Source organism: Salminus brasiliensis, chromosome 21 (assembly GCF_030463535.1).
Source record: "Salminus brasiliensis chromosome 21, fSalBra1.hap2, whole genome shotgun sequence".
Lineage (NCBI taxonomy): Eukaryota > Metazoa > Chordata > Actinopteri > Characiformes > Bryconidae > Salminus > Salminus brasiliensis.
In genome coordinates, this window is record NC_132898.1 from 8,437,258 (window position 1) to 8,465,256 (window position 27,999).

The following is a 27,999-nucleotide window of genomic DNA, read 5'->3' on the forward strand; positions in this document are numbered from 1 at the left end:
ACTGACTTCTAATTTCCTGTTCAAACTGGTTCAACATATGGACTGTTTGGCACTGTCAAACATGCCTTGTCAGAGGTTTGCACTGGGAAACCACCAGAAGGTAAGGTGTCAATGGTGCAAGCAGATTTTGTCGAAAGTGCAAAGTTTTGATTCTTTTTCATTATTAAAGGTGATACAAGCAGAAGTTGTAAATAATATACTGGAGGGCCACCAAGGACTGAATTTGACTTGAGGGGGGGTGAGATCGGCATGTCAAAGCAGCAAAGCAATGATGAACCTTTCGGAATGCAATTCTGGCCCATTTTTGAGCAAACCAGCAATAACTACAGGAAAGTGGGGAAACTGCACAGCATTACAGCTACAGAACATTACAGCACTTCACAAAAGCATTCACTGGCAGCAGCTTTCCATTGTGTTTCACAGGTCAGGATCTACTAGCCAGTCACAGGCAAGTGTGAGAGTGTATTCATCAGGCTGCACAGAATAGGCTGTACAGTAATTGACATACAGAGAAAAGCCATGATCCTGTATTTCTTTCCACTACCACACTAATCAGCCCTTTCTGCCCTTTCCAGAACAGCATTACAGAGGAACAAAGATGCCAAGAAGAATGGAAGAAAGACTGAAGAAAGGGAAGAAAGGAAGAAAAAAAAGAAATGGAGGTAAACAGAGGAGGAAAAGAAATGGAGAGAAACAGAAAAAAGCAGAGATGTAGAGATGGAGAGGGGGAGAAAGGGAATGAAAGAATGGCAGAGGGAAAGGTCAGGGACTCCCCGCTGACAGGCAGCTTTGTGCGCAGTCAGCCACTGTGAAGCCAAACACTTGCAGCCACTTTGCCAACTTCCCCTTTAATGAGCCGTCAACATGCCCGGCCACAATGGTAACGGGAGGCTCAGGTGCTGGAAGCTGGAGGCTGGAGGCAGGAACAGCTCTTCAAACCTGCAGTGCAAAAGGTGTCAGTCATCAGACCAGACAGTACCGCCTCACTCAAATGCACAGCCAAGAGTAGAATTAACTCTTGCAGCGAGTGACAGCCTTCAAAATACACACAAACACACTAGTGCTGGACAGTACTGACTGAAAAAAGGCAATATTGTCTTAATATATGACCCCATCAAATGACATTTAGCTCAATTTTAGCATTAATTGCCAAAACTGTATCAGTCAATATTGTTGTGTGTCTCCAGTACTGCCACACCTTTTATCTGATTTTTAAAAAGGACTAATTAAAACGTGCATCTTCCACATGTTGGTATTGTCTTGCTTCAACACAAACTTTAACTTCACTAAGGCTTTAGGAATAACCCAGATTTGAATCAGGTGTATTAGGAGCAAGGAAAGTGAACCCCATGACTGGGACTGAGAAACAGCGCTTTTCTACAGTCATCGGTTTAAATGATTACATCTGGATCAATTGCTTGAAAAGACTTTTAACCTGCTCCTATTGCAGCAAACGACGGCGTCTAGTACCTCCATGGAATCTGACAGCCGGCTCAGCAGCTCTCTGCAGGTGTGCAGTTCTTCACACTTTTAACAAAACCTAAAACGAGCGCAGTAATCTGACAGGTCACTCCATAAGCCTGCGCCCTCCCAAAAGAAATTGATTCTCAATATACCTTTCATCCTGAAAAATGTTCTCTACATGGTCTCACATGCACTTTCCAGTCCATGACAGCCTCCTTTCTTCTTCTTCTTCTTCTCCTCCTCCTCAAAAATTCAAAAGCTCATTTCCCCTCAGGATAGGTTGTTAAATAAGCAGTTAAACCATGCCGGGCACCTCGGGAATCATATTGCTATTGCTCCTGTTTTACACTGATACCAATACTACAGGGGTTAGCTAATGGCATTAAAGAGTTAAAGACAGTTAGCAGACATTTAGCTGCTAAAGATATTTTCAAGAAGCAATGACATTTAGTTTGACAGCTCTTGGATTTGGATCCCCCCCATCTCTCCTCTCCTCTCAGCCTACCCAGTCCATATTTACCGTGGACAAACTTACAAGACGGAGGAGTGTGAATGGGTTAGTGTGGGAGAACCAGCAGGGGTAAAGTCCACTAGGAGCTCCTTGAGCACAGAGATCAACATTAATAGAGTGAAAGAATGTCTCACAAACCTGCCATGTCTTATTTTGACAGAAATGCGAATACAGTTTTATGAACTTTGATCTTATTCAGAATTAGCTGCAGCGAGCTACATCATGCTAGCTAGCTAAATCAGTCCATCGATAACATTTAATGTTGTGGTGTGACATCACTACCGGTATACTGGCGTAAACAATATCGACCGGCACTAACAAATATATACATTATGCCCCCTTTTGGTCAAATTTCTATTACTTAATAACGCACTGGCGGCGAGGAAACACGAACACAGTAACGCTTCAGTCGTACGGACACTTTTCCCAAAGCCCTGCCTGAAGCGGTGGCCCCTCAGCCTAAGGAGCTAACGCTAACGTTAACGTCAACATTCGCCGAAATGTCCCCAAACTCGACACTACGGGCCAAGTTTCCCCTTTTTCAGTCAGAATTAGTTCGAAGTTAGTCAGCGAAGTCAGCGAACACCGTGAATGTCGAGCTAGCCCGTTTCAACCCGCTTCGAGCTCAAGTTTGGACTCGAGTTGGAGTTGTGCTGTCTTCACTCACCACTGCAGTTTAAAAACTGGGAAGCCCAAACTTCAGAATCCTCCTGGTTGTCAGGGAGACCGCAGCGGCTCTTCCCGCCAAGGTGAAAAAACACGGTTTATTAGTCAGTGACATACATCCAAGTCAGCGACGATTACACGGCACACACACACACACACACACACACACTTCGCGACGCACACACGGAGTCCTCTCCCAGCGCTGTCCGGTCTCCCTAAACACATGGGAGTCACTTTCTGCCGTTTTGTTTCCCCACATTCTCCGTCTCCTGCCATTCACCTCCCCCTTAAAGGGAAAGCTCTTCGGAAAAGCAGCTGGAAGGGGACATCAGCACAGTTAGCAACCGGCTAACTTTAGCTTGCTCAGCTAGGCACTGATTTTTCATTTGTTTAATTTATTCATTTAGTTTGAAGCTAGTTTGATTTTTTTTTAAGTATTTAGATAAATAGCTATAATGTCTATAATTACTAATTAGGTTTACAGTCGACTGTGGAAATGATATTCAGGCTGAAAATGATTAAACAAACTAACAAAAAAGGCTAAGTTTCAGTCATCTGGAATACAATTCATAAAGGAAAATTTGGACAGAGTTTACAGAGAAATCTTTAATGTTTAGCAGCTTCTTGTTGCTGTTTTATTATTTTGTTTATTAATTTGTTCTTATTTTTATTAATTTCTTATGACTGTATCATCATCATAAGAGCACATGAACAGAAAGCCCTTGCTAACATAAAGGCTCGGTAAATGTAAATGGTATAGATAATGTTTTAATATCTTTAAATACATAAAAGCAACTTTTAATTTCAGTTTACTACAATATACCTGTTGCCTTTTTTGTTATGTTTGTAATGCCTGACAAAACTGGGAACATTTGATCAGTCAGATGACTATTGTTTTTACAGTATTTATACACTGAACATATTTCCGTTGTAATTTATCACATTTCATTTTGATCTCAAGTTAGTTTGAATGATTTTATACAAGTTTTTTATCCAATATATTAATCACTATTAATATTAATCACCTTGTGTGATAAAATACATGTACTGTCCCTCGCTAAACCATCTGAAGAACTGAGGAAGAGCTAGAAAACAGGAACAGTGCGTTATTCACACCAGCGGAAGCTGAAGTGCATTCATTAAAAGGTATTGTGTGAGTTAATGGAATTAATCACAGATGCTTCATTCCTTTGCAACAATAAGATATTTGTGATATTTCATTCCCTTACAGCAAAAAATAACAGTGGTGTACCCCGATAAAAGGGGTACTGTGGAGTGCTGAATGATACAGAGTGATTATTGAGTAAATCCTCAATTATAACTCCCCCCCCCCCTCCCCCCAATGCTGCCTCATTAGACTTTGAGCCTCTTTCGCCCTGCTTTGAGCCCCACTTGCTGAGCCCTTTTACCCTGCTTGGGACACGGGGATGACATCTGCATGGGTGGGTGGGTGAGGGGTTCCAGGGGACGCTGGCCAGAGTGAATTATCCAGGTGAAGGTGCCAGTTACCCTTCAAAGCGCCCGGGCCCCAGGGTTGTGTTACGTCTCTTTCTATCACTTTTTCCCCGCCGGTCTGTGCACGGCTAGCCGCAGCCTCGCAGGGCCCGGAGTCTAAAGCCATTGTGCCATTTCTAATCCCCTCTGTTCCTGCCTTTGTGTGGCCGCCCAGCAGGAAGTGGGAGCTGGGCAGACAACAATTAACAAAAGAGCTGTGAGGAATACAATTAGCCATCAATAGGAAACCACAGGCCTTTGTGCCTGTTTCCATGGCAATGGTCGACAACCACTATTCCAGGATTACAGAAGCTTTTTTCCCCCCACTTCTTCTTCTCTCTCTCTCACTCACTCACTTTCTCTCTCGTACTCTCTCTCTCTCCCTCTCTCTCTCTGCCTTTCTATCTCTCTCTCTCTCTTTTGCCTTTTTTTTCCTTCTATATCTTTCTTTCGCCCTTTCCATCTCTTCTTTTCTCTCACGGCCCCCTTTTTGCCCCCCCCCCCTCCCACCTTCTTTCTGAGTCCATCTTTTCTCCCTGACCACTCTTTCTCCCTTTCTTTCTGTGTCACTCTCTTGTCAGTAAGCAACTCTCGGGGCTTATCCTGGCCGCTTGCAACCTTTGTTCGCTCCTGTGCTTTTCAGGTCTTCCACCTTTGTCTCTCCTGCTGGGTTGAGTTGAAGCTGGCGACTTTTTTCTTTTTCCCTCAACCCCCACTCCCCCCGCCCTTGTTCGTTTGTCTTTGGCCCCAAGGATTATTGAGCTCTGAGCTTTGTGAGGTGGTGAGCGAGACTGGCTGATACACTGCCACCACAGTTCTGACCTCACTGAGAGAGAGGGCTTCTCGGAAAAGAGACTTTTATTGTCCACTACAGTGCAGCCTTCACCCTTGCACAGAGGCACACTTATCAAATGGACATATGGACCGAAGAATAAGGTTCGGTCTAAAGTGCTGGAGCATGTGCATAGCTTTTAAACGGCGAAGACATTACACTGTAAAGTTGAAGAAGTTGCTTTTAGAATTACAGATTGGACATAATTAATTTTAAAACTTAATTAAATATTAAAACTTAGAGTATCGGCTGATACTGATTAGATATTTCTTCTTTCAAAAACTGGTGTATGATAACTGATATGGTTATCATGTTCAAACTACACACCCTGCTACCCCACAAAAAGAAATCCACAGCTAACAACATGACAGCTCACACTGTAGGAGTGTGTGCTATGCTAGGCTAGGTTTGTGACAAGATTGCATTCCTTTTTTCATCCTCCAGCATCAACTCTGGCATTTTCTGCAAATATCAGTCTGATACTCGTACCTGGTTTTGCTTAGTTTTGTGCTACAGTAGTATGGAGTAACGTACATCTGTATACGATTTCACATTTTCTAGGCCTCAGTACATCATAAAATAGGGCAATCTATACACCTTTAAAAGCCACAGGTACCCCATAACATTATGTGCATTTCATTACAAATAGATCACTAGAAACTGTCCGAAATGTCATGACATACCTTAAAATGCAATGTCAGCCTATCCGACATACAAGATTTTGTTACGACAGCAACAGTAAGCACATATATCTTTATAAATTACATTTTTTGCCAACTACTAGAGTTCCAGCATTCAACATTAAACACAGTTTAATGGCAGTTTATAGGCGCTTTCCACCTTTGCAATCAAGTGCCATTCACATATCTTAAGGACAGAAAAGTGCATAAGTAGCAATTAGGACAATGATACAGAGAGTGATTCAGGAAGCCAAAATTAAAAGCTGTTTCCAGCATAACTGTGATGCTCGTGGGTTTAGAGCCTTATCGCTTCACAACTAAACAGTCTGTGCGTTCTCTTCCTGTCTTAACCCACTGACTCCAAAGATCTTTATCTCAGCGAACATGCATTTGTTGTTATTTATTTTTCACTTTGTTTTATTACTTCATGACATTGTGCGCTTGCAAATCAGGAGGGAAGCAAAGGAACATATTTGTAATAAAATATCTGTAATAAAATCTAATGTAATATAACTGTGCAAATAGACACTTGTTTCCCAGATTAATATTTTATATATTATGTATCTATGCTGTTTTTCTGTATTTAGTCTGCAAAACCTTGCATGTCCCTTTTTACAGTGAAAATAAGTAATTAAATCCTCTACGGGCACATTTTAGACACAATTCCTATTTGTTGCTTTAGAAACAATAAATTACAACTGACACTGTGATGTTTTGTTGTTCTGCCATTTATATTACAGTACTAAACAACACAGGATTAAACAGGATACACCAGGATCCAAGTAGGATTCAACAGGTCAGGATATTAATGATGCCCTCTGTGTATCGACGGTTGGAGTAAAATAAATGGTATTGGGCAGATATTATCTGCCTCTGGTAGATACATCATGGAAAATAAGAACAATAAGAATTTTCCTGTTGTATCAAGGAAGCTGTAGCATGAAGTCTATGACTTAATTTGCCTTATTTGGCATTGCGCCCCCTGCAACGTGACTATTGCACATGCACACATTGCAATGACGATAACTGCAATGGCATTATATTACAAAAGAATAAATGAAGTAAATAAATAGTAACTAGTGCTTTACAGTGTGCACAAGTGTTTTCTCTGTAGAGAATGAGAACTTATTTTCGTCTGGCAAGTCAAAGACATAGAAATGCCCTAATGTTTGCATAAAACAGTGTTTGGACACCCTAGTCAACATTTCTGTTACTGCGAATAGGCAAGTTAGCAGAAGATAAACTGGAACAGGATTTTTTTTCAACATTTAAGCAAGAGTAGTTTATTATTTTTGGTTTTTCTAAAAAGAGTAGAGCCTCACAGGAAATCATTGAGCATTCACATATAGTTAACCAAATTAATTTGTTAGGGCTATGGATTGTTCACAATCATTAGAAAAGGCCAGGTGATGCAAATTTCAAAGCTTGACTCCTCACACCTTGTCCCAACAATCAGCAGCCATGGCCTTCTCTAAGCTGCCGCCTGGCAATCTGAGGATTAAAGTAGTTGATGCCCACAGAGCAGCAGAACGCTATAAGAATATTTTGTGCCCTTAGTTGGTATTAAGAAATGGCTTGTAGGACTGCAGGAAAGTGAAGGCAAATAAACCCCCCATTTTAATTGCAAGGACCTTCAAGACGTAGCAGACTCTGGTGCTCCGTTCTTCTGTGCAATGACACCTGCACAGATATGCCCTTAATGGAAGAGTCATTAGAAAACCTTTCTTGTGTCCTCACAACAAAATTCTGCAACAAAAGGTTTTCAAAGAGACTTTCATGAAAAAGAACACCTCAAAGCAGAATTTCATTTAAAGAACACCTCTCCAACTGGTAAGCATGGAGGTGGACCAATCATGCTTTGGACTTGTGTTGCAGCCAGTGACTCTGAGAACATTTCACTTGTAGAGAGACAAATAGATTCAGTTAACAACCAGCAAATTCTGAAAGTAAACATCACACCACCTGAAATGAAGATGGCTTCTTTAGCAGGATAATGATCTTAAACACACAATATATATAACAGACTACTTCAAGATAAGGTTTTGCCATGGCCCTCACAGGCCCCCGACTTAAACATCATCAGAAATTTGTCAATAGACCTCAAAAATGCAGTCAATGTGAGACGTTCCAAGAATCTCACAGGACTAGAAGCCTTTTGCAAGGAAGGATGGGTAAAAATCTCCCAAACAAGAATTGAACTCGTATATACAAGCTGTGATTCTGACCAAGAACTGACCATGCATGGTGGCCATTAGCATAGCATAGTGTCATTAGCCGATCTTTGCAAAAGCACTCTTGAACAAAGCCTCCCTTTTTAAAGGGTATACTGATACTCCTTGTGCCTGTGATGTCTAATATAAACTGTTACTTTATATTAGACCTTCCATCAGTTTGGAAAAAAAGGACTTAAAAAAGCAGTAATATTGGACTAAATACATATAACATTCATATGTTTCATTGCTGTATATTTTTTACATTTGTTTAATATTGTGCATGATTTGGCTAATAAATCCCTAGAGTAATATCAGAGCCAGAAATCTAGAACCAAACCTGTGCTCTTCTAACAATCTGTAATATTACATTAAAAGACATACAATATACAAGATATAGAAGACATAGAAGACAAATTCCCATTGAAGGCAAATTGAATCTTGCTGTTTGCCCCAGTATAAAAATATCCTTTTATCCAAGTCCAGGAGCACCAATATCCACTCTACACTGCCAACCTAACTGTGTGTTATTGTGCGAGTACATGCAGGTGAAGGAACACCTTGCCTAACTCTCCATAGTGTCTAATTTGTGGAAATATCGCAAGGAAAGTGAATACAGTCTGTGCCCACATTCAAACAGCTACAATTGTTGCAATAACATAGTGAATGTGCAACATGGAAATCAAATGTAATTCAAGTAATTGGCACGCTGCATGACCTTTGATATCGACCTCAATTGGATACCAAGCCCCCTGAGTGCTGCCGCATCAGACATACCACTGTGGCATGGAGAGGAAAAAGCAGGAGAGTGTCAGAAAACCACAGTGAAATAACTATTTTGCTTAGGTGTTGCAATTTGTGATCACACCCAACCCAATATAGATGTTTTGCCTATGTGAGCATTTCACAAACTAAACCCACGGTGCCCTCAGCCTTAACTGTGAATGCAATGTGGAAAGTATACAGAGTAGGCAGATGCATTAACCGCATTGGATCTGGGTTGATAGAGAACAGCAAACACGACAAATATTCGCTAAAAAAGAACACATCCGATAAGATCGAGCACATTATTTCTGAGAAACCCTCGGAAGACCGCAACCTATTCCAATTTAACTTCCGCTAACAAGTGTTTTTTTTTTTTTTTGCTCGCTTGTGTGACTGTTTGTGGAAAATGAACGAAACAAAACCTTTCGGGCCGCAGAATTACAAGAAATGGGTCCGGGCAGTTTAATTGAGGTTAAAACCAGCAGCAGGTGTCAAATAACCAAATTTGTTGAGTGACATATAGAGGCCTCAAATGTTGCGTCTCATTTGAAGGCTCTTTATGTGATGTGTGCGGGTGTGTGCCAAATAGGTTTACATCCTGATACAACGGTCAGAGTTTCATAAAGTACAGAACGGGGACATGAAAAAGACACACATGCAAATAGAGCATCATGCTCTGCGCTGAATTCTTCCCACATGTCCACAAATAAACAGTGCAGAATCTACATTCCTAGCAAAAAGGGTTCTATATACAGTGCACATCTTGTAAAAGAACAGAAGGGTCTCCATCGTAGAGAGGTATTAAAACGCTATCTTTGAGTTGTTGGAACCTGTGCCTTTACTAAAGAACCTCTGAAAAGCTTCCTTTTTTGAAGGGTATATAGATTGTGCGGATTTCTAATCTGATGACCGTTACTGCCAGTACAGTATCTTCCATCAGTTCCTTTAGTGCACTGACCAATGTCACATCTGACCTAAAAATATGTTAAGTTGAAACAAAATGGACAAAAGAAGGACCTAACGAGTGCTGACGTTGCCTATTAGGCAACATCTACCACACTTCCCTGAATAGGAGGGGATGCTAGTTAGTTTGGGTCAATTAAAATAATAGTCTTTTGGTCCATTGATAAAATGTTCACACAATGTAAAGGACAGCTGCCTTTTTTAGATACTGTAAAGAAAAAACCCCTGAAGATTTGAAAGAGGTCTTCAGTATCATTTTGAACTAACACTGAATGGCCCTAATGCTCTCCCTTGTGGTACTCCCCACAAACATAGGTTACTTATAGAGCGTAGTAAAGGAACACTGTATCACTGTATGTTTGTTGTCAAGACACAATGCACTGCATGGAGCGCACCATATGTCAGGGAAGCCGTATGAGGCCGGCTCCATCGAGGCTTCTGTCAAACCCAAGACCACCCAAAAGCACTCAGCGTGAATTAAAGTCAGAACAGATCTGTTCTCAGCCCACATTTAATCGGTCCGATCAGTTCAGGTGGCAAAAGGCAAAGGTAGTTCCCCCATCTCCTCATTGCCCCTTTTTTTTCCATGGATGCAGTTTGCTTGAAGCCACCCACAGTTTAGCGCTGAGCGAAAAACAAACAGTGGCAAGAATAAAGGGCCGGCTCGCTGCAGGGGCTGAAGGGAATATTGGCGGTGCCCCACACAAAGCCGGCCCTGAAAATAGCCCCCCAGCACAATGCGACCTGCCACTCCGTGTATGAGATAATGTCTAATTGAAAACAGTGTGGCCATTGTGCTGCTGTCACCGGCCCCATTGTCCACGGCCCCCCCACCTCCTTTTTTTTTTCCATTGACGCGGCACGATTGTTCCCTGCCATTGTGGCTCTCGCATCCCTCTCTCTCTCTCCCTCTCTCTCTCTCTGTATTGTTATAATTTCATTACTCGTTTGTTTTTTGTTCCCCATCTCCTTTCGCTCCCCTGCAGATCTTTTGTTCCAAACATTTAGGCACTCCGTACTGAATTGCCACCATAGTGAATGTGTATGTGTGTGTGTATGTGTGTGTACCATCTATTTCATGCACAAATAAACAGGAAACTAGTTATAAAAAGGTGAAAAATGACCTATTTTAGCCACACCAAGGGTGAGAAGTTGTTTGGTCGTTTGCATAAAGCAATAAATACAGGTTACAATGAAGTAGGCCTGTTTGACTGCTCGTGTAAATGTGGTTCCAGGTTATGCTAGTAGGAACATACATTGCATGTTGACTGCAGTCAACACTAAAGCAACTGCATTGCAACCACCTGTGCCAACGCCATCCATCAACCTGGCATTGAGATTAAGCAGTGGCCTGCATGCAGCTCATGTAATCCGCACTGCTTTTCTGTGGCGCACAGAGATCGCACACACAAACTGGACTGTTCGACCCCGTCCCTCAACATTCACTTCTTAACTCCCTCGATGGTGCTGAAACACAGGCCCGCTGGAACCCGTTCATTATTTGGGCAGACAAAGGACGGCCTGCCGTGGGTACGTTTCTCACTTTCGGTTGGGCCCTGGCCCGCTGCCCGCCTCTGCCGCTTTTGCATTTTAGCCAAAGAGTCCGACAATGAAAAATACCGTTCCGTTTCCTCAGGCGAGCATTCGAACAAAAGGCCTTATCAGATCTGCATATTATTGTACGTGTTAATTGGAGAAATATGAAGGTATTATGTGTTGCCGCTGCACTGTTAAAACAAGATAAGAAAGCGGCACAGGTCATGGCCTGCTTACTCAGGGTGCTTTTGGTGGAAAAAGATTATCACTTTTCTAAAGAAGGCAACGTATTTGGACATTACGTGCGGTTCTGTAAAAAAGTTCGCTTAACAAAAGATTTTACAGCCAATAAGGTTTATGAAGTTATCACTAAGCTTCAAAAGCATTCAACCTGGGAAGGATCTCTTGAAAGTGTGATTCATCTCAGATGAACAAAACGACTTAGTAGCACCAAACTATTAGATTCTCAAACTGCATTTATTGTTGTAAATCCCTGTTGTGATGAAAGATTCGCAAAGTAAATGCAAGCCTGCGTAGTTATGGATCTATCATACATAACAACCAAACCACTAAAGGTTAGGAAGTGCAGACTAACTAGCACTGCTAGCATATCCTTATTACTTTCCTGTTAAAGCTTAGTCACATGTTCAATAAAATGATTTAATTTTGCATATTTTTATTTTAAATAGTTGTCCTTTGTGTTTTCACACAAAAATAATGTAATATGTTTACATTTGTTCAAAGTAATTATGTAATTAAAGTTTTATTCATTTATAAATTCATTTCAACATGCTTAATTTATTATTTATTTGAAAATCAGTAACAAGAAACAAGACTTGTTACTAATTTAAAATATTAAATAATAGTAAAATAAGGTGTCATGCATTTCCAAAAAAATGAAAAAAACTATTACCTATGCATATACAGTTGTGGTCAGATGTTTACATACTCATACATAATGGACATATTCAGGCAATACTAGGTTTTCAATTATTACTTTGAACTCATCTTTTTTAAAGGCAAAATGTATGTATTTTTTCCATGCATTTAATTGATTAATTCAGTGGTTCCAAAATGTTATTGAACTTGCCATGGCCAAGGCCTCGTACCTTCTTGTTTGGCAGCAGCACTCATTAGATTTACCAACACACAGTACAGAGAGTATGTCTGAGGAGGTGAGTGCAAATCTGAGAAAGATATTCTGATGTACAGGAAAAGTTAGGAATTTCCAAACAACTAGAAATTCCAAGATCAGTTTGCCATGAAGTGCAAGTGGAAGCTGCTGGAACGCCAGTGTTGCTGCCTACAGTCTAGAAAGTTTTACATCTTAGCACCCGACCAGCACAGTAACCAACCTTGAGAATAACTTGCCGACAACCTAACACCTGCAATCTAGCTGAAAGGGCTGAAAAGGAATAGGAGTAACAGGGATTTTTACAAATAAATTAAAAAAAAAAAAAAAAAAAATTACAAATAAACGAGTGCCAGACGAAATAACTACATTTAAATTTTGCGTGCATTTGATCTCTGGGACCTGCCCTGAGATAGTATTATACAAAATGGTGTGTATCAGTTGAGTAGAACTACCTGTAGATGGGCACATGTAAAATGTGAGAAAAATGAAGATTCCCTACTGCAATCACACTACTAAAACTTAAGAAAGGTATTCCAGAACTTCCATGTCGGTGCATCCCTTACTGTAATACAGTCAGGAAAGAGGGAAATAGTTCTAGTTACATATTGCTTTAAAACCTTTAGCATCTGTAGGTGTTCAGCACATGGAAGGTAAACTGAAACGTCCAGAGTTTCTAGCATCCAGAGCCAGTTGCTTGTGGGTGGTGAGATATGAGCTGGACAGCCACCTGGCTGGTCGGCGCTGAGGTAGGAGACAGGTCAGGGGGAGAGGCAGAACAAAGGCCCTGCTCATAACAATGGCTCCCGCAGGAACAGGAAGGCCTCTGGGGGGCAGGCGGGATAGCCATCTGACCCAGGCCGCGTTTCCGCCGGCTGAGACCCGAGTACCACAGAGAACCGACCGGGCCGCCAGAGGCTGGTCAGGGCACAGAGTTTTCCACAGAATGTCTGCGGCTCTGGAGCCCATGGGTAGATAAAGGTGACAGAATATGTGCATATATCTCTGCCAAACCTCACAGCGATTCAGTTGGATTATGATTTTGTCCAAAAAAAGATCATGATCAGTGCATCGTGATTCAGTGCATCTCACCATTTCACTGCAGTTTGATTTTGATGTGTCTAAATAATTTTTAAATATTTCCACAATATAAAAATACATTTAGATATAAAAAAAACATTACAACAAACTATACTTGATTTTTCTGCATAATTAATAGCGATACACGTCATTTAGAGTGGGTTGATGTGAAATGCTTCATTGTAGAGAAAGAGTCAGAAATGGGGATGTGAGTGCTAAAAGCTCCCTTATTACATGTGATGGTTATTATCATGCTGCTTGATGCCTAAAACACAATACTTTTCTGAACTAAACTATAATTTAATCCCTTAAAAAGCCTATGGCCAGCCGGAGGGCCGAAATTGTTATTACAAAGCTCTATTTCCAGGGAATAGCACCACCAGTTTTTACAGAGGTCCATGTAGTTACTGAGTATTACGCTGTAGTGTATAATACGTCATGGAGTGTTAAGGGCTTAAGGGGTTACTTGTGGAATTTATATACAGAATGTTGCACTGGTGGATTTGGAGAGCCAACATAGCTATTTTTTAACATTGTAAACATCACAATGTCTGGTTCCTATCATCACCAGTATAAAGAAATCATATATAGTTTCTCTACAGTTAACTATTTTTACATCAAACTATGCTGAAGACTTTGTATATGTATCAGTAATAGTAATAGTGAAAGGGAATTATGTAGGGCATGTGGAGAGAAGTTGGACGTATTCCCATTTTACTGAATATAAGTGAAAGTAATTGTAAGCTTCTAAGATTCCAAAATAGATGCACATCAACAAGCTCTGTGTCAGTTCCTGAGATCAAAGCAAATGGAAGTGTCAGATGTGCAAACCTCAAGTGTCATACAGAATGTAAACAGAACGTAAATATAATTAAATACATAACTGTGTGATTATGTCATTGCATTTAGACAGCATTGCAGGATAAAAATAATACCTATCATTCTAAGCAGTTCATTCTGGAGGGAATCTGGCTCTACTAGACAATTCGAAAAGATCAAGAAATGTGAACTGGAAGACGTGGAAGCTTAATCTCAAAGCACACTTGATTTTGGTGGGGCATCGATCGCAACTGGTCATGGTCTTGGGCTCATCTTGGGCCTAATAAATGTGGTCTGGACTACAGATCTACTCAATATCTTGAAGCTTCTAAATCTAGGCTACCCCCCATTTAATATGTAATTACTGATTTTCAGTTATACAACATAAATTCTAACTCAGACCCTCTCATCCTGTATGGCCTTGAATAATCAGGGCCTGCAAATTTCGATGAACAAAGCAGAATTTAATGAAGCTCAAGCCGCTAATAGCGACTGCTCCATCAGAGAAGTCACAATGTACTCTCGTCCCCACAGAGAGATAAAAAAGAAAGCCTGATGCAATAGATCTATCTCTGTGGTCGCAATCCACAGGCAGCTAGTGAGCGCTTGCGGCTGCAGTTATGAAGTTACTCTGGCGGGGGGTCTGGAGTCAGCAACTGACTTCCTCCCCTAGAAGCTTCAAAGCTGCATCTGGCACTCCTGCTTTCCACACAAACTTGCAAAAAACTTGGTTAAAGTGATTGAGATACCGCTTCCTTCTCAGGTTGTCAGTGAGTTCCTATCTATAAAGCTCCCCCACCACCAGCAGCACCACCACCACCACCTCCTGCCTCAGAGATAGGGCTCGTCTATGGAGAACTATGGCATACCCTGCCCTCGCTGTTTTTTGCTGACTTGTGGCTGTTTTCATATTGTCAGATTTTTATCAAACTTCCCGTTGAGGAAGGCAGCCGTTATTAATAGTTGAGGCTTTTGACTTTTCTTCCTTGCAATTGATGATCTCTGCGACACAAACAAAAAGGATCCCAAAAGAATAAACAGGTGCATATTGTGTTGTAGTGGATCGCACAGAACCTAGTCAACAGTGTCAGAAATCCTTATAAAGTTCTACGGCCTCCATTACCAGACTCCTTACACTAAGCACTATTAGTTAAAAGTCATTCGGGCAATGATGATCATGGATCCTTCAAAACTAAGCACACACCCAAATGCTTAGATACCAGCTTACCCAATGGTTCTTCTGTAATCAAGGTTCTTTAATAGGGGCTTTGTCTCTGTTCGTCTTATAGGCTTTACACTAGATGATAGAATACCGCTGTGATTACATTAGTTTGCACACAGCCATCAGAGCAATTCTGAGGTCAGGTACTGGTCTTGGATTAGTTCTGCAACATCCCTCCAGCAATGGAGCTTCATCAATTCAATTTAGTAAACACAGTTTCACTGATCCACACAGCTCTGTGCTGGAGAACCTGAAAGACTCTACATTCCTCAAGTTGATGCTTGACATTTGGCGTGGTGACCTTAGGCTCATGTGTGGCTGCTTCAAGACGTCTAACTCTAATGGCAGCATTTTTCAATGGGGATTTCTATGGATTCTAGGCTGATGGGTTTGGTTGCAAACAACCCCATCAGCAGTCAGCAATGGGTGCCCCCAAGCAGCTGAATACACTGAATTTAAAGGGGTGTCAGGATCCCTATGGCCATAGAAAAGTAAGTCATTGCTCATATGTTGTATTGCTCACAGCATGCAAGCTCCAGGAGTCTGGAGATTTGTGCATGTACTGCCCTCTTGTGGTTTCACAAAACATGACAATTGTGTCACATATGGGGAAACAAATAGACGTTTGTTTTCAGTCTTTCAGTTTTACACACTGGTTAAGGCGCCTGTGTAAATTAGAATAAAAAGCTCCTTATCTGAGGAGTAACTGTTTATTTCCTCTAATATTTACACTAATATTGCAATAAAAAAAATAGTGGTTGATTTACGGTAGGGCAAAAAAGTATTTAGTAAGCCAATGATTGTGCAAGTTCTCCTATAATTTTCATTATAGGTACACTTCAACTATGAGAGACACAATGAGAAAAATAATCCAGGAAATCCCACTGTATGATTTTTTAAGAATTTATTTATAAATTATGGTGGAAAATAAGAATTTTGGTCACCCACAAACAAGCAAGATTTCTGGCTGTCACAGACCTGTAACTTCTTCTTTAAGAGGCTTCTCTGTCCTCCACTTATTACCTGTATTAATGGCACCTGTTTGAACTCGTTAACAGTATAAAAGACACCTGCCCACAACCTCAAACAGTCAGACTCCAAACTTAACCATGGCCAAGACCAAAGAGCTGTCGAAGGACACCAGGAAGAAAATTGTAGACCTGCACCAGGCTGGGAAGAGTGAATCTACAATAGGCAAGCAGCTTGGTGTAAATAAATCAACTCTGGGAGCAACTGTGAGAAAATGGAAGACATACAAAACCATTAATCTCCCTCGATCTGGGGCCCCACGCAAGATCTCATCCCGTGGGGTCAAAATGATCATGAGAACGGTGAACAAAAATCCCAGAACTACACGCAGGGACCTGATTAATGACCTGCAGAGAGCTGGGACCAAAGTAACAAAGGCTACCATCAGTAACACACTATGCCAAGAGGGCCTCAAATCCTACAGTGCCAGGCGTGTCCCCTTGCTTAAGCCAGTACATGTCCAGGCCCGTCTGAGGTTTGCCAGAGAGCATATGGATGATCCAGAAGAGGATTGGGAGAATGTCATGTGGTCAGATGAAACCAAAATAGAATAGTTGCATCCCAAGAACACCATACCTACTGTGTTCAGGGAAGAAGTAGATCTACATGGAGGAATGGGCCAAAATACCAGCTACAGTGTGTGCAAACCTGGGGAAGACTTACAGGAAACGTTTGACCTCTGTCATTGCCAATAAAGGTTGTTACAAAGTATTGAGTTGAACTTTTGTTATTGACCAAATACTTATTTTCCAGCATAATTTACAAATAAATTCTTTAAAAATCCTACAGTGTGATTTCCTGGATAATTTTTTCTCATTTTGTCTCTCATAATTGAAATTTACCTATGATGAAAATAACAGACCTCTCTCATCTTCTCAGAAGAGAACTTGCACAATCAGTGGCTGACTTAATACTTTTTTGCCCCACTGTATATGTATATCACTGCATTCATCAAAACATCTCCAGAGCTCTCCTCATGGGAGTCTAGTACTATTTAAAGTTCTCCTCCAACACCTGGTTTGGTAAATCAGTGCATAATGATGGTTAATCAGGTGAGCTGGTGATGGAATCGAACACATCCAGTGGTGGCTGGACTGGGGCGTCCAGGAGAAACCTGGAACCAAGCTCTGTTCTTAAGACTAGCTCACGGTGTCAACTAGTTTCTTCAGAATGGGAAACTCTTGTTTCTTTCTACTGGATTAATGTTTACCTGCATTTGTTCTAATGCCATCAGAGCTTAAACCCCCGTGACCCATTATTGTAGTGTGTTTTTTATTAATACATAAGATGTAATGCAAAAATGACTTCCCACTTCCATAGTATATTAGGACATCAACATATTCAAACGAGTGTGCAGCAGAAAAACTGCCCCAGGAGAGTTATAAAACTATTTCTGTTCTGTTCTTTATCATGTAGGATGGAAATAATAGCAACATCATAGAGGAACATTATGCTACTGTACATGAGGTTCATTTATTTGTAAAAGCAATTTTGCTGTTCTGTGCTCAATCAGATCATGTGAGCCCATTGTTGTGGCGTAATAAAAGAGGTACATTAAACTTCCCTGCGAATTTAAGCTTACCAGCCCTGCAAATAGTGACCCACTTTCCCCTAAACCTAGCACATATAAGCCAGTCAATCTGATGGCCCTAAGTAAATAAAGGTAAAGGTAAAGGTGCACGTATTCGTCACTGTACAGTGTGGACTGTACAGCGAAATGTGTCCTCCGCATTTAACCCATCTGGTAGTGAACACACACTCACACACACACACACACGTGTTAGGGGCAGTGAGTACACACACACACCCAGAGCGGTGGGCAGCCAACTCCAGCGCCCGGGGAGCAGAGAGGGTAAAGGGCCTTGCTCAAGGGCCCAACAGTGGCAGCTTGCCGAGCCCGGGAATCGAACCCACAACCCTGTTATCGATATCCCGGCGCTCTAACCGCTGAGCCACCACTGCCCACTAGCACTCTTCCAGACGTTTGTGAAAGTCTGGCTTGTGCAGCAGACTTTGGAATTACCCTATATTCCTACAGGATATGGACTCACAGTATCAGTAATACACAACATATGTGCAAAGGAGCATTTTTCTAACTTTGTCAACCACTGGGTCAGCTGAAGTCTCTTCTTAGTAGCATGCTTAGTGGAAAAAAGTGCACTTAATTGTATTTAAAACAGAGATTTGTCAAAGTATGTTGTGAAAATACTAGCAAATGTACTTATTTAAAATGTAAAAAAATACTTAGATTACACGTTATATATATGAATTATATAATAGTACAGATCTGGGCAATATGATGATATTTTATCATTGTGATACATTTTGTTAGTGATATGCTTTTCTAAGCATATCGAGGATACTGCTAGTGCTTAAACACTGATCAGCTGCAGGTTTCATTACAAACAGTGTCATCAGACTGATTTAATTAGATAAAGAGCAGCAGATGTTGAATAAAAAAATAGGACTGTTCAGTCATGTTCAGACAGGATTTGCTGACAAATGTGAACGTAACTTTCCTGGCAACACCCACATTAGATAAAGGCACACAGTCAGACGTATAGAAACAAAACGGTCTTTAATTTGTTTTTGTAGAAAAAACATCACGCATAAGGAGCATTGCTAAGGTACAAGAAGTAATAGCCTCACAAAAAAAGAAAAATCACATCCATGAAAACAAACAATATTCCAAAATCACTCCGCAGAATCTGAACGTTTAATTTGAGACACTCTGCAGCAGCGTGATGTTGTCTCCTTTCAACATGATCCTCCCTGTTGGAGAGAGGGGGAAAAAGTGTCAGTAGAACTACCAGACTTGGTACAGAACATGGGACAAATCAGAAATGTCCCAACACTCCTTACCCAGGGTCTTTCTGTTCTTGGTCTTCATGTGGACTTCCTCTGCATCATCCAGAACTAAGTTCATGTACTCATCGAAACCCTGCAGCATAGGGCAACAATACATAGCACTTAAACAAAGGCATTAAAAACAGACACAAGCCAGATGTACAATCACACCTCTTAAGTCTGGTGGCGTTTACTCAATACAACTGCTGCATACCATACCATTACTATACCCATTACAAAAAGGGAGGGGTAGTGGTAAAAGAAATACACATTTATGCATCATTATTATATTAAAATGTTTTGCATGTAGCAACATTAGCCTAACATAATCCATTCTAAACTAAAGAAGCTTATGTCAAATATGAAACATCTTGGCAAATTGACTACATCTGGGGTCAGGGATTACTGATGTCAGCTTGATTGGTGCATCAAACTACTCCTTTAAGAAACACAGGCACAAGTATTCAACAGAACACACATGGCTTATATCTATATATGGCAAAACGGTATCAGGCTAATATCAGTCCTATATCAGCATAAAACAGTTTATTTTGGAGGGATAAAAAAAAAAGAGAAAAATAATAAATAAATAAATAAATTAACACACATGCGCGCAGCCAAGTGTTTATCACAACACTGACATCTATTGCTTATATTTTAATTGTTCGTTGAAGCCGTGTCAAGTTGTTTGCAGTGCCCGAGCTCGTCCACTCACTCATTTTGATCAACTAAAGACGCTCAATGTATTTATTAAGGGGCCACCCTAGAATTTGGGTTTTCGGATGTTCGTTAATAGACTGGCTATAGACAATCTGCAATAAGGACAATAAAAACTCCAGTTTTCAATGCTGATGCCGTCTCAGTCAGATTATGAGGAGGAAGAACACCACCATGAAGACCTCGCAACAAAGAAACGGAGCAGCATTTGACAGACACCACTAATGTTCAGTCTGGCCCATTGGCATGGTGGAGGAGAAACAGTGATTACTACCATAAACTGGCATTTGCAGCCAAACACCATCCAAACACATTCTTTCAGGTTGGCTACCTTATGAAAGACCAGTACTTCCCTTTTATCATAAATTGCAGACAGACTCATCTTCTGGGCACACACCACACTGTATAGATTACACACCCTAGAGTCAAATTAATCAACTAAGATGAACACGTTTCTTTGTGAAAGATTGAAATTGTACGGCTTTATTGTACAAGGTAAATATTTATTTGTAGGGTTAGTGTTAAATTATGTGGTCTTTTTGTAATCAACTTCAATTTTGAAACTTTTTTTTGTTAAATAAAACTAAAAACGACAATCCTTTTTTTTTGTTCCCCTTCCACATTTAAAAAAATAAATCAATCAAATAACGGCTGTAACCCTAACAGCCTGTCCTAAACAAAGCTTCGAACATTTGTTGTAGGACGGGCCAGCCCTAATAACCATAGTACAAGCCATTTTGAGGACGCTGGCCTAAGGGGTTTGTTGTTGTGTGCCAAGTTTTAATGAACACTGAATTTGATCGCTGATATAACTGTTCAGACAGAGGTCACACCACCACTCGGTCATTGGGGCAGTGGTGACTCAGCGGTTAGAGCGCCGGGTTCTCGATAACAGGGTTGTGGGTTCGATTCCCGGGCTTGGCAAGCTGCCACTGTTGGGCCCTTGAGCAAGGCCCTTTACCCTCTCTGCTCCCCGGGTGCTGGAGTTGGCTGCCCACCGCTCTGGGTGTGTGTGTGTGTGTACTCACTGCCCCTAGCTCACTAGTGTGTGTGTGTGAGTGTGTGTTCACTACCACAGATGGGTTAAATGCAGAGGACACATTTCGCTGTACAGTGTACACTGTACAGTGACAAATACGTGCACCTTTACCTTTACCTTTTACCTTTAACACCACATAACATTGTGGCCAAGACTAGTGAAGAGATGTTTATTACATTCAGTGCATTGTTCCTGTTCACACTGCCACGCAAATAAGAAACCTGCCACACCTATGACAGAACACCTGCAGTGTGAATGCAGCCAAATGGAAGCACTGTCCAACAGGAACGTTGCTGACTACTTCCCATATCGTTTAGGCTCAGCTCCTGGCTTAAGCTAACAAGACAATTCACTAAATACACACTGCAACACTGATGAATCTGGGAAACCTGCGGTGTGTGTATTTAATGTTTTACTGCACTAAGAACCTGATTAACAGGCTGATTAAGTTGATTTACTGCACTGAACAAGTGATTTTTGATGAGGAGGACAGTAAAATGTTCACTCACAATAATGCAGCCTTCTATCCGCATGTTGACCTGCTCATAAAGCCACACCTGGATACGAGATCGCTGCAGAGAGGAGAAAAAGATCATGAGCGAGAGAGCAAACAACAGTATTTTATATAAAGTATTTTTACAAAATAATAATGATATTGCTGTAACTCAATGAGAGAACAGCACACTCTGCATTGTCTGAACAACCACTTAAAAAGTTAACCAAATTCTTCATTAACATTATTAATCATGTAACCACACACAAGACACATGAGGGCTGTTGTGAATTATTAAGATTAAAAAAGGAGCTGTACTTACATTCTGTAGATACCTGAAAATCAGATTCTGAAGTGAAGTCAAGGACAAAAACATCTAGCAAAGGCAACAATCACAATGTAGCAATTCAGCCATTTTTCAATAACGTTCTTACTACTTAACCAATTTCCAAAACGTTTACTCTACAACATTGACATTAATTAAGGACATCTCATAGTCTTCGTTTTCTACCAAAAAGTCTTTAGTGACCCTAGTCACTGCAGCTTTGGTCTTTAAACTAAGGCCAGTGTGAGCATTGAGGACTTGTATTACAGAAATTAAAGATGACCTTTAATATTAAACTGATATATATATATATATATATATATATATATATATATATATATATATATAAAAATAGGGGGCTGTAATTTCTAAAAGGAAAGTATTGTTGTTTGACGCCTTGAATACAATCTTGATTGCTTCATTTCAAATCAAATAGATAATTGTGTCTCTGTCCAAATACTTATCTGGCCTGATTGTATATGCACACATCAGTAATAGATGTAATTCTGCACTTTGTGTACTACTAAAATATTACTCTACTGCATCAGTCCACATGTTTCTTTCACTTCAGATGCCAGTTGTGTATCTTTCTGCTTGTTCAGAAATGCCTGTGTAAAGCATGTTCTTCAGTGGTGGCTCAAAGCACAAATTACACTTCCTAGCTGTTGGGGGAGCCCAGGAGCCAAAAATACCAATTCTTGCATAATGCTGCTTTAAATCGACCACCAAAAGTTCAATTTATGGCATCAAGAGACAGAAGCCAACATAAATATGTACGCAAGCCAACGATCATCAGAAACAGAACCTCTTTGGCTTCATGCCGTAATCATCGTACCATTGTCCGGTTATCAGGGCACCTATGATTTGATATGGGACAACTTTGAGTCTTTACAATGATTGCCTGATTACGACCACAGGCAGAATCTGTGCAAGTTTTTTTAAATGGAACAATTACACTATACAGAGCTGGACGATGTGGTAAAAATACATCATTATATTTAGACGAGAAGATATTTATCATGATGCATATAATTATGGACTACATACATCAGTAGCGAATTCTTAAAACTACTGTTCAGATACTCTCCTGTATTAAACACAGCGATTTATATTATTCAACACCCGCTACTCTTCCTCTAACTAAAGCAATAACACTTCAATTACAGTCAAATTACACGGTTTGTAATGAAACATGCAGTTGCTTAGTGTTCTTCAAGCACTTACAATAACCTCGATATGCTTAGAAAAAAATAGTGTATCACGATACAATAAAATATCATCATATTGCCCAGCTCTTATTACACTTTATATTTTGTTTTTTTTATATATATATATATATATATATATATATATATATATATATATATATATCTGTTTTTTTTGTGTGTGTCAGGTTTGGGCAGAGCTACACTACTTATCAGATTTAATTTTTTGATATTTCATTATTAGTTAAAAACCTATGCCAAAATAATGTGGCTGCGTTGACTTAGCGACATGGAAAATTTGTTTTCTCATAATTATGACTTAATACATCAAAATAGGTAATTAATTTTATTATTTTTTATTAAGTGTGTATATATATATATATATATATATATATGCATATATGCAAATGTGTAGCTAGCTATATAAATAATTCTGGATGTAGGCATCGACCTAAAACTCACATATCAGCGCATTACTCAAACAATTAGGCTGTACAGAATTCACGATATTTAATATTACAATATTAAATCATACAGTCCTCAAATGTACGGGTGAGTCTTTTTAAAAAGGCCACAGTGGAAACAACTGTATTTTACTACTGCTGTAAACGCCTTTAACGATTTGTACCACAAAGCAACACCGTAAACGAGTTAGTAAGAGAGTCAGGGGCAGAAGTGAGACACAGCTAAGCTAAAGCTAAATGAATGGAGCTCAGCTACAGCAGAACACCTCCAGCAGGAAAGGATACGATCGGCTGCACCATCACCTTCTGCACCTTCTGTCCTTGTCCTCTGTACGCCATCGTCTTACCGCAGTAGTGCTTAGACCTCTGTTTTAGCTGCTTTTCTGAAATAGATGTAATTATTATTTGCCGCGGTAACGAAGTCCTCACGTTGGTGAAACGGCGATGGCGGAGGGAAGCGCAGAGAGAAGGCGGTGAGCTTCACTACAGCGCCGCACAGCGAGCAGGAGGACAAACCACAGCCAGACCTCCGGTATTACAGCAGGGGCAGCAGCCACATGCGGGTCGTTTTAGCATTAAATACCACCAGCGATACGAGTTTCTGTTATTACAGACTCAGATTAAATATATATATGTAATGCAGTTTTTATAGTAAAAATGTAGCTACATTTCAGATATCAACTACGACGTTCCAGTTTTAGTAATAATATCAGATCTATGACTAGATCAATAAAGCCATCCTGACTAGTCATTACTTAAATTTGGTTTAACTGGTCATATGATACCATTTATTTGCATTAAACCTCGCGCTCTTCTGTTCAAAATAAATAAATGTGTAATATTTTAAAAATGAAATATTTTATTATTTATTATTTATATTGTACTCGCAGACACTTTTCGTTTTAGATGTTGATATCATTCCTTAAACCAATCAGTATGCATCTAAAACTATATTTTAGAGATTTTAGATATCTGAACATAACTTTAATGTTAAAAATCTAATACAAATATTTTTTTTGAATAAAATGAATTAATTTAAAAGTCATGTTTGAGCATTTCTATCGGTCTGTTTGTCTTTATATGGTTCACATATCCACTCAAAAAAAAAAACAAACGTTTAAATAAATAATTATAATATAGTAAAATTGTCAACTCGGACAAATGTGTGACAGGAAAGTGACGACGGGCGACGTCATCGCTGTTTTGTGCTCTCTTTGTGACGTAGTCCGCATGTCACTTGTTGGTCAGTGTGTGTGTTGTTGTTGGAAGGCGCTCGGAGGTGAGAAACACTACAATAAAAGGACAGATACGGCGAAAAACGATGAAATACCCCTGTATATATTCACGGTCTATCAGTGACAAATTCACGGGGTTAACTAGGGTAGCATATCCGCATGTATTGCACGATTCCACGCCAAAACTGACGCCGAACAGGAGCTAAGCTAGCTTACTAGCTAGCAGTCCATTATTATGAATTAAGACTAGTACAGCTAGCCAGTGCTAGCTAGCTACGTTGGCTTGATTGCTTAGATAGCTAGCTATGTTTAAGACGGTTCTCGGTACAGTGAGTACAGTGCTATAGTTATTGAGATCTACATAAACTGATCTAGATATAAAGCTAGTGCTATGTAGCTAGTAAATTCTTCAAGGACTGTTTGTTGCTGGCTAGTATAGCCTAACATAATAATTATTATGATCAGCCTGTAATGGTCAGTGATACCTCGATGACTCGCAGCTTAGCTAACGCAGGGTTTGATCGGGTATGGTAAAGTTTAGTTACACTTCCATGGGTTTGCCAAGCTGTTGCATCAGTTTCAGCACAGTTAGCTAGCTAGCACTAGCTGTCTCTCTCAGACAGCTTCATCAGCGGCTGTCGGCGGACAATGGCATGCAGGTGTCTTTTGTTTCTTTCCCTTTTGTGTCTGGTGCAGTGGTCAGCAACTTGGTCAACATGTCCCTGCGTTGAGTTTTCATTAACTGACAGTGGGGCCATTGGTGAACGAGCCTAGAAACTACAGGCAAAGTGATATTAGATCTTTGAGTCTTTTGTTTGTTCTGAAGCAGAACTGAAGGGACTCAGGATGCTGCGATTGAGGTGCAAGGCCAAGAATGGGACCCATCTGATGCAAGGCCTCACGCACCAGTCCTGTGTTCAAGAGCTGAAAGACAAGGTAGAGGAGCTAACTGGAATACCGTGTGACGTTCAGAAGATCATGGTGGGCTACCCGCCATCCAGCTTGGACCTCCGCAATGGAGATGCCCATCTGAAGGACTACCCTATAAAATCAGGTGAGGGCTTGTATATGTGCATGTGGGTCAGTACATTCTTAGTTTTAGCTGCTCATCCTAAGTGAAGAGCCTCAAAGCTTAGTAGATTCAGGGCAGAAATATCAGACAGTACTTAAGATTTCAGATTGGAGGAACACTTACAAAGTAACCCCCTCTTCTCTCCCTTTATACTCCCTCTGACAGGAGACACTCTGATTGTAGAAGAAGAAAAGAACAAACCCAAAGTCCAGACTAACGCTGCTGTAACGAAAGTCCCATGCCTGGACACCTCACCTGTTCTGCAGCGCCGCGTGGTTCCTGCTGACAACTCTTGCCTCTTTACCAGTGTGAACTACGTGGTGGAGGGGGGTGTGTATGACCCGGCTTGCGCACCAGAGATGCGTGGCCTCATTGCCCAGATCGTGGCCAGCGATCCGGCTGCCTATTCAGAGGCGGTCCTTGGCAAAAGCAACGACGAATACTGCACCTGGATTCGACGCGACGACACGTGGGGAGGTGCTATTGAGGTGTCTATCCTGTCCAAGTTCTACCAGTGCGAGATCTGTGTCGTGGACACGCAGACTGTGCGCGTGGACCGCTTTGGGGAGGACGCCGGTTATCAGAAACGTGTCTTGCTTATTTATGACGGTATTCACTACGACCCTCTGCAGAGGGTGACGCCCGGCTCGGATATCCCGCCGCAGACTGTCTTCTCCACTACCGACGACATCATCCTCGCGCAGGCCCTGGAGCTGGCCGATGAGGCGCGGCGCAAGCGGCAGTACACGGACGTCAACCGCTTTGCGCTGCGCTGTATGGTGTGCCAAACCGGCCTGGTGGGACAAAAGGAGGCGAGGGAGCACGCCAAGGAGACGGGCCACACCAACTTTGGCGAAGTGTGAAAGCTCACTTGGGATCACCTTTACCGTGCCCCCCCCCTTTCCACTGCCACTCTATGCGTGTTCTTACCCTAACCCAACAAATTTCACAGCTGTGTGTCTCAGCTTGGTGCCGTTTTCTACCTCACAATGTGTTTAACCCAATCCCCCAACTTCTCAGTATTAATTACAACTCTTGGTCAACACTGGGTTCTTGACGTTCTTGAGCATTACGTTTTGGTGTGTACTCTCAGCACAGTATTGCAACGACACAACCTTTTTATTTTTGATATGTAGCAATTGAGTTTGTTTCCTAACAAGAGGTGTGAGCTTTTATTCAAACCAAAATGTTGAACAATGCCTTCTTTATCAGTGTTTTAAACTTGCAACACTATTGGGTAGTGGATTGAATCACTTCATTCATGTGATATATATTTTGTTTTGTTTTGTTTTGCCCCTCCCCCCTCTCCCTCCCCCTACCTCCCCATTTTAAGGTTACATTGCACATTTTCAGAACAATCGATGGAACTACATGGTCTTAAAAGCTCACTGGCTCAATAATAACTGTTACTTGAAATAGTTGCGTAGATCAGACATTCACTAAGGAGCGCTCTGTAATATTTTGTTTTTAACAGGTAGCTTCTCATGTTAAGTACTTGATAAACATTGGTTGTAGAGCTACCTAGGCTTCTGAGAGAGTGAATTCTGTAACAAATGGTGCTGGTTGTGGACTCACGTACATATTAAATAGCGTAGTGGTGTGGATTTCTGTTTTAAACAGCACTGTTTTTATTGTTTGTACGACTGGCCATGCAAAACACCTTTATGCAAGCGGCTATGAGATGTGTGTAGTTTTTTTTTTTTTGTTTTTTTTTTTTTTTTTGGGGGGGGGGTTTGTTTGTTTGTTTTTTCCCCCCACTCTTTCCTTTAGTGGAGAATTGTGTCATATCAGATTTTTCTGAACTGTTTGGAAACACTGGGGCGAAAGTCGTTTGATGACTTAGCCTAGAACAGTATGTAGGATGAGTGCGAGTGGTTAAACAATGCATAGAATGTATTTTAATGCTGGTGATGAATAACCATGGGAACCCAATACATTTGCAGTCAGGTATTGTCCACGCAAGGCTTTGTACGTCATTGTATGATTTTACTAGAAATGGTTCTGCTGTGAGGCCAAGTTTTCAGACAGAGCTGGATGATGTTAAGCTCTACTCGCTTTCTTGTTGTTAATGTGAGCAGCGCTGAACAGTAAGTTGACGAAAGGCCTGCAGTAACTTCATGAAATGATGGTTACACCAGAAATAAAGGTTAAGTTGATATACAAGCTTGTTTGTTTCAACAGGAACGAGCATTCTTCCAA

The 27,999-nt window shown here is 40.8% G+C and overlaps 3 protein-coding genes across 5 annotated transcripts in view; 1 reads left to right on the forward strand and 2 right to left on the reverse strand.

Annotated features, from left to right (window-relative positions):
• Nucleotides 1–2,878, reverse strand: part of sox13 (SRY-box transcription factor 13) — a 38,222-nt gene extending 35,344 nt beyond the window's left edge. For 2 of the 3 annotated variants that reach the window (XM_072666099.1, XM_072666100.1), the window contains exon 1: nucleotides 2,643–2,878. The gene's annotated coding sequence lies outside the window, so the exon portion shown is untranslated. The remainder of the gene's footprint in view (nucleotides 1–2,642) is intronic. The other variant, XM_072666098.1, reaches the window with a different exon arrangement.
• A 16,084-nt stretch (nucleotides 2,879–18,962) lies between these two features.
• On the reverse strand, nucleotides 18,963–23,953 carry snrpe (small nuclear ribonucleoprotein polypeptide E). Its single transcript, XM_072665902.1, has 5 exons — nucleotides 23,779–23,953; nucleotides 21,822–21,848; nucleotides 21,516–21,578; nucleotides 19,266–19,344; nucleotides 18,963–19,175 (listed from the first exon to the last, which is right to left on the reverse strand). Exons 1-5 carry the CDS (start codon nucleotides 23,830–23,832, stop codon nucleotides 19,120–19,122), a joined length of 279 nt encoding a protein of 92 aa, XP_072522003.1. The 5' UTR covers nucleotides 23,833–23,953; the 3' UTR covers nucleotides 18,963–19,119.
• A 766-nt stretch (nucleotides 23,954–24,719) lies between these two features.
• On the forward strand, nucleotides 24,720–27,963 carry yod1 (YOD1 deubiquitinase). Its single transcript, XM_072666026.1, has 3 exons — nucleotides 24,720–24,772; nucleotides 25,558–25,782; nucleotides 25,966–27,963. The coding sequence occupies exons 1-3, from the start codon at nucleotides 24,724–24,726 to the stop codon at nucleotides 26,661–26,663; spliced, it is 972 nt and encodes a 323-aa protein (XP_072522127.1). The 5' UTR covers nucleotides 24,720–24,723; the 3' UTR covers nucleotides 26,664–27,963.
• The last annotated feature ends 36 nt before the right edge of the window (nucleotides 27,964–27,999 follow it).

Excerpts from the sequence above, each read along its gene's own strand:
- snrpe (XM_072665902.1), bottom strand. The coding sequence starts at position 23,832 with ATGGCGTACAGAGGACAAGGACAGAAGGTGCAGAAGGTGATGGTGCAG. Across the intron at positions 21,849-23,778 it reads AGGTGATGGTGCAGCCGATC|AATCTGATTTTCAGGTATCT; the intron begins GTATCCTTTCCT and ends ACTTCACTTCAG. Across the intron at positions 19,345-21,515 it reads GGATAGAAGGCTGCATTATT|GGTTTCGATGAGTACATGAA; the intron begins GTGAGTGAACAT and ends CCTATGCTGCAG.
- yod1 (XM_072666026.1), top strand. The coding sequence starts at position 24,724 with ATGTCACTTGTTGGTCAGTGTGTGTGTTGTTGTTGGAAGGCGCTCGGA. Across the intron at positions 24,773-25,557 it reads TTGTTGGAAGGCGCTCGGAG|AACTGAAGGGACTCAGGATG; the intron begins GTGAGAAACACT and ends GTTCTGAAGCAG. Across the intron at positions 25,783-25,965 it reads GGACTACCCTATAAAATCAG|GAGACACTCTGATTGTAGAA; the intron begins GTGAGGGCTTGT and ends TCCCTCTGACAG.